The following is a 6,670-nucleotide window of genomic DNA, read 5'->3' as shown; positions in this document are numbered from 1 at the left end:
AGATATGGAACATTTCCATCACTCCAGAAAGTTCTCTTATGTCACATTGCAGTGAATCCTTACCATTCATAACCAACTACTGCTCTGATTTCTATTACTGTAGAGTAGTTTGATCTGTCTTGAACTTCAAAAAAATGAAATGATATAGAATGTACTTTTTTGTGTCTGGCATCTTTCATTCAACATGTTTTTGAGATTCATCCATGTTACTGTATGTGTCAGTGGATTTGTATTCCATTGCACAAATGGTTTTCCATTCTTCTGTTGATGAACATTTGGGGTTGTACTTAGCTTTTGGCTATTATGAATAAAGATGCTATGTACATTTGTGGACAAGTTTTGTGTGGACATAAATTTCTCTTGGGTAAATGTCTAAAAGTGGAGTTGCTGGGTCATGTGGTAAGTGTATGTTTAAATTCCTAAGAAACTGCTAATTTTCAGAGGTTGTTTCCTTTTTTAACCTCCACAAGCAATGTATGTTGTTTTACATCCTTGCCAGCATTTGGTGTTGTCAGTTTTTTAAATTGTATTGTAAACGTTTTCTTTTTCAATAGGTTTCTAAGTTGCCCTGAATATGAGCCACTGAATATTGTGTACGCTTTGGGACCTGGGTAAAAGCGACTGCTCATTCAGTGTGGGTTTTGCAAGGCAAATTGGAGCTTGCAGAAAAGTATATGTACATTGAAGTACTTTGGAAAACTTTGGCCCAGTTTGTCTGTTTCAGTGTTTACATGAATCTCTGCACTCTGCCTCTACCTTTCTCTCTCTGTCTCTCTTTCTTTGGTAAATTATCTCTAAAATATTATTAAAGTAATCCATGTTCTTGGTAAACAGTAAATAAAGGAGAAAAGTGAAAGGTTTTCTGAACTCTTGTACTTCTACACACAATTTCATGGTATCCAAAAATAACCATTGTTAATATTTTTTGTGTATCTTTTCTCAAATATTCTATGCATTTACTAATATATATATAAAAATGCATGTATAATTACATATATATGTGTTTTTGGAACAAATAGGATCATATTATAAATACTATTCTGCAACAGGTTTTTACTTAATAATCTTGAAACTTTTAAAATATCAGCACATAAATGTAATCTTTCTTTTAAGCAAAGTTTTTTTTAAAAATTTTTTTTATGTTTATTTATTTATTTTTGGCTGCTTTGGGTCTTCATTGCTGTGCACGCGGGCTTTCTCTAGTTGCGGAGAGCGGGGGCTACCCCTCGCTGCGGTATGCGGGCCTCTCACTGCGGTGGCCTCTCCCGCTGTGGAGCATGGGCTCCAGGCATGCAGGCTCCAGCAACTGTGGCACGCGGGCTCAGTAGTTGTGGCTTGCAGGCTCTAGAGCGCAGGCTCAATAGTTGCAGCACATGGGCTCAGTCGCTCCACGGCATGTGGGATCCCCCTGGACCAGGGATCGAACCCGTGTCCCTTGCATTGGCAGGTGGATTCTCAACCACTGCGCCACGAGGGTAGTCCCTTAAGCAAACTCTTAAAACTGTATTTCAAAGTACAGATTTATAATTTTACTAGTTGCCTATGCTGGTTATCTTAGGTTAATTCTAAGATTTAGCATTACAAACAATGTTGCATACACATTTTTTTTTAATGTATCATGCAGGTATATCCAAAGAGTGAATTATTAGCAATGGAATTGCACAGTTTGCTTAAGCTTATTTTCAGCTGAAGTGTATGTAGTTTCAGGATATGAACAGCTCATTGGAAGTTGCTAGTAAACACAGGGTCGTGTGTGTTTCCACAGCCTCTTTTGTCAGGAGACCTTTGACAAAAGGAAAAGATGACCTTGAAAGAAAGGTCTTTGTCTTTATCCTTTGTAGATCCTCCTTTGGCCATCTACAATTCACTAATAATTAGCAGTCATTCATAACCGTCTTCTGAAACTGAAGACAGCTTTTCTAGAGACTAAAATTGTCATCACCATAATTCACTCAAAATCTAATCTATTATTCTAGGAAACTAATATATTTTTACAATTCCATTATTATCTTAAGATAGAACAATAATGCTGATATTGCCACTAAAAATAGCCGGCTGGGCAACTGTTCAGACAAACGTCACAAAAGAGTTTGCCCTTTGCTTGCTGCTGATCCATTTAGCAATCTTCTCTGCTTATTTCCCCAAAAGATTTGAGACATCTATGCTGCAAGGACAAGTGCTTCAAGACACACCACCATCAGCAGACTAAAGGACAAAAGGCAGACGGTAAAAAGGAGGGTGAGGGGAACTTATTTTTCTAAGAAATTAGCTTAAGAAAGGCCCAGAACTTAGTTCTGAGCTTCTTAGTGAACTAGGTAGAGAAAGAGGCTGAGTTATAGAGCTTGCCATTTTCTAGCACAGAGGTTCTCAGTTTTATGAGATAGAACAATTCTTCTTTTTATTAATTAAAAAAATTTTTTTAATTAATTTATTTAATTAATTTATTTTTGGCTGCATTGGGTTTTCGTTGCTGCGTGCAGGCTTTCTCTAGTTGGGGCTACCCTTCGCTGTGTTGGCCTGGCTTCTCATTGTTGTGGCTTCTCTTATTATGGAGCACGGGCTCTAGGTGCGCTGGCTCAGTACTTGTGGCTCATGGGCTCTAGAGTGCAGCTCAGTAGTTGTGGCGCACGGGCTTAGTTGCTCCGAGGCATGTGGGATCTTCCTGGACCAAGGCTCGTACCCATGTCCCTTGCATTGGCAGGCGGATTCTTAACCACCGTGCCACCAGGGAAGCTCGCTTTTTTTTATAATAAATGCCTTCTTATTATCCTGAAATGAGGTTTATGGATAATATACCATATAATACAGCATACCATTTAAAATGAATATAAAGTCATAACTCTAGTATATCAGAGAAATTAAAGGTAAGTACTGTATAGTAAAATAATGCATATTTTAACACGTATATGTCCAGGCATGACTATGCTGGAAGGCAAACAAAGTTACCACATGCTTTATCTATAGGAAGAATCACTTTGAATGCAACAGCTACAAATGCAGCTTAGTTCAGGTGTGTTGGCTACTCAGCTACCACCAGCCTAATTGATGATGATGATATAATTTTCCTAACTGGTGAAGAATTCTTTTTAAATCCTGAAAAAGAGCGTAGTCTCCCCCCAATTTACTTGGATTCTAAATTCTTAGGAAATTAAGTTATATTGAAATTGAACAAAAATTTCTTTGTATTTACATGTAAAGTGGATTTTTTTCTAGGCTCATAAGCAGGCTTTTTATTTTTTTCCTTCTTACATGGAAGTCTGATGAGATATGAAAAATGGTGCAGAATGTGGAACAATTTTCACTGTGCAGGACTGCCCTGTGCATTGCAGGCTGCAGAGCATCTATGGTCTCTGCCAACACTACATGCCGGAAGTTCTTCCCTCCCACCATTGGGACAACCACTTTAGAAATCCGTGTGGCATTATTTGTTAAAATCTGCATTTCTCATAACCCAGTCATCTACTCCTAGTTATATACATATCAGAAATGAGTACATATGTGCATCAAAAATTGTGTTCAAGAATGTCTGCAGCAACATTATTCCTAATGGCTCCAAATGGAAACAACTCACATCCCCTCAACAGAGGAATGGATAAATAGTGCCATAGTCACACAAAGGAATAACATGCAACATTGAAAATGAACAAATTGCTACTGCAGAAACCACGGAGAAATCTCACAACGTTTAGTGACAGAGCCACACACAGAAGAATACATACTGTATGATTCCAAAAGTTCAAACACAGGTAAAACTAATTTATAGTATTTGTTGGAATAATGCCTGGTGGGGGAATGAAGTGCGTCTCTGTGGTACTGATGGAGTTCTATTTCTTGATCTGGATGGGGTTTACATGGGTGTGTTTGCTTTGTGATACTTCATTATCAGCAGAGGAGAGAGTATGAAAACAATGCTACAGGATGAGATTGGTTAAGTGTAAAAGGAAGGGGGAAAAAATGACTGTAATGAAAAAAAAAAGTCAACTCCCTCCCCAAACCTCCTGCCCTCCATTTCCTATGAGGGGAGCCTAGGAAAAATCAAACCCGAGAAACAAATTCCAGCTCACACTCAAACCCTCAAACAGACCCAGAGATTCAGAAGTCCATCACTTGGGGCAAAAGGTTTTCCCAGATTTTGTCCAAGGTGATTACAAAAGCGACCAAGTCTCTTCTCTGCTCAGGGTAAGAGGGTAAGGAAAAAACAAAGTTTAAAAACATTAAGTTACTTCCCAATCTCTTCCCGGGATCACCCGGGCCACCTGGGACCCGACCCGATCCACCTAAGGGGGCGGGGCCGAGGCCCTACTCTGACTCCCTGGCAACGGAGCAAGCCGTTGTCGCGTCCTAGCAACACGTTCCTCCCTCCCCTTGACTGGCCTGCCCTCCCTTGGTCCCCCTACCTAGCTCACCGCTCCGGCATACACTCTCACTTGGTGGTCCCGAGGGCTTGGATTTGCACTTTCTGATTCAAGCGCCAGACAGCTCTCTGAGTTCCTGTAGTGGGAGCCTTTCCGGGAGAGCCAGAGTGGGGGAGGGACGGCGAGAAAAAAAAGTTTAAGAAAGAAAGTAAAATCAAGATTTGGTCATTTTTATTTTTAAGACACATCCAAATTTCCCAGGAGAGTGGGAAAATCACGTTTGTGTAAACTCCATATAAAGAAGGAAGAAAAGAGACACTTTGAAGACCCAGCCGACTGGGGACTGGAGATTTTGGACACCATCGTCCCTTCCCTGCAGGACCTAGGCAGGCGATGCACACGCTGCCCTCGCTGAGCAAGGAGGGTAAGCGACATGGGGCAGGGGGCCCTGGGAATGAACCTTTACCTGCTTGGGGGTCAAGGTGGAGACGTTCTTCCCTATCCCTTGTCTCTGGAAGGCCTTGAGTGGCCGTGTGGCCTTGGCAGCCTCACGCTGGACGTCCAAATACACTTTCTTTATTGACTTCTTTAATGAGAGAAAGGGGCCAGCTGAGGGTTTTTATACATTTATTTATTTTACTTTTGGCTGCCTTGGGTCTTCGTTGCTGACAGCGGGCTTTCTTTAGTTGTGGTGAGTGGGGCTACTCTTCCTTGCCGTGCATGGGCTTCTCATTGCAGTGGCTTCTTTTCTTGCGGAGCACAGGCTCTAGGTGCACAGGCTTCAGTAGTTGTGGCTGGCGGGCTCTAGAGCGCAGGCTCAGTAGTTGTGGTGCACGGGCTTAGTTACTCTGTGGCATGTGGGATCTTCTGGGACCAGGGCTCAAACCGGTGTCCCCTGCATTGGCAGGCAGATTCTTAACCACTGCACCACCAGGGAAGCCCCAGCTGAGGGTCTTTGATTAAACAAGATAATGTATACACAGGGCTTAGCTCACTGACTAGCACAGAGTAAGTGCTCAATAAACGTTAGCTAAAACAACCACCCCAAAGGGCTCCTTCTCAGAATTCATGCAAAGACAAGGCTACTTTTGTTGCCAGTGGTATCTTGGGGTTGTGTTAAGAAAGTGAGATAAAAGAAAAAAACAAAAAAAACTGGCTGTTTGGAAGAAGACCCGACATCTTCTCATAGAAAACTTACTAGGCTTGGTTAAAAACATAGTTTCTTAAAAAAGTGACCCTAAAGTGACACTGAGATCTGTCTGCAAGCAACAGGAGCCCTTGGGAAGAAAGGTGCTCCAGAAATGCAAGCTATTATTGCTATTAAGTCATTGTAACTTAGGGATGATGCCTAGGCTTTAACCAAACGATCTTAGGAGACAAAATAAATAGGAGTACATGCCTCTTCTTTCTCTTTCCCCTTCATCACTCCTATTTTTCCTGTTAATTCTAAAAGAAGTGTTTAAAATAATGGCTTTATGGATTTTTAAATATTTTCCATATTTGTAAATTTATATATAATTTCTTCAGTTCAAGTATTTTGAGAACTTACTATGTGCTGGGCACTAGAGGACTGATGTTGAGCAAAACCTTGGAATTTACAATCTAATGGGGAAGATACACATTAACCAAGTAGTCACAGAAATAAATATAAATTTACATTTAGTCAGTGCTACTAAGGAGGTGCATGGTACAATGAGAACTTTAAATGAGGGTGAGGATGAAGGTGTGTGTCAAGATTTGCTGAAGAAGGGAAGATTTGAGCTGAGATGTGAAGAATGAGTTGGAATTGTTATGAAACCAACTTGGGTCTATTTGCCCAATGTGCAGCAAAGTCAATCTACTGACACCAGGTTGTGGTGAAGGAAAGTATAGCCTTTATTGCAGGGCCAAGCAAGGAGAATGGGAAGCTCATGCTCAAAAGAACCGAATTCCTCGTTGGCTTTCAGGGAAGGGTTTTTAAAGACAGTGTGAGGGAGAGGGTTGCAGGGTGCATGCTCAGCTCGTGTATGATTCTATGCTTCATTGATGTTGAGGTAACAGGGTGATGTTTCGGGAATATCAGTCACCAACCTTCTAATTCCAACCTGTCTGGGATCTACATGCTTGTGGTCTGCATGCACTTAACTTCCTCCACCTGATGGGGCTTTTAGTATCTGCAAAACAACTCAAGGATATGGCTCAGGACATTATCTTTAGCCCTTGAAGAGGAACTGAAAGTTCTTGACTTTGCTTTGTGGCTAAACTCTTTTTTTTTTTTAATTTATTTATTTTTGACTGCATTGGGTCTTCGTTGCAGTGCGCGGACTTCTCATTGT

The 6,670-nt window shown here is 41.1% G+C and overlaps 1 protein-coding gene across 1 annotated transcript in view; it reads left to right on the top strand.

Annotated features, from left to right (window-relative positions):
• Positions 1 to 1,303: 1,303 nt before the first annotated feature.
• The window catches only part of CCDC81 (coiled-coil domain containing 81), a 40,960-nt gene continuing 35,593 nt past the window's right edge, over positions 1,304 to 6,670 (top strand). Inside the window, exons 1-2 of the mRNA XM_019948811.3 lie at positions 1,304 to 3,746; positions 4,598 to 4,779. Of these exons, the coding sequence (XP_019804370.2) occupies positions 4,749 to 4,779 (31 nt within the window). The 5' untranslated portion in view covers positions 1,304 to 3,746; positions 4,598 to 4,748. The remainder of the gene's footprint in view (positions 3,747 to 4,597; positions 4,780 to 6,670) is intronic.

This window comes from Tursiops truncatus, chromosome 8 (assembly GCF_011762595.2).
Source record: "Tursiops truncatus isolate mTurTru1 chromosome 8, mTurTru1.mat.Y, whole genome shotgun sequence".
NCBI classification, from domain to species: domain Eukaryota; kingdom Metazoa; phylum Chordata; class Mammalia; order Artiodactyla; family Delphinidae; genus Tursiops; species Tursiops truncatus.
This window is presented reverse-complemented; position numbering and strand designations above follow the sequence as displayed.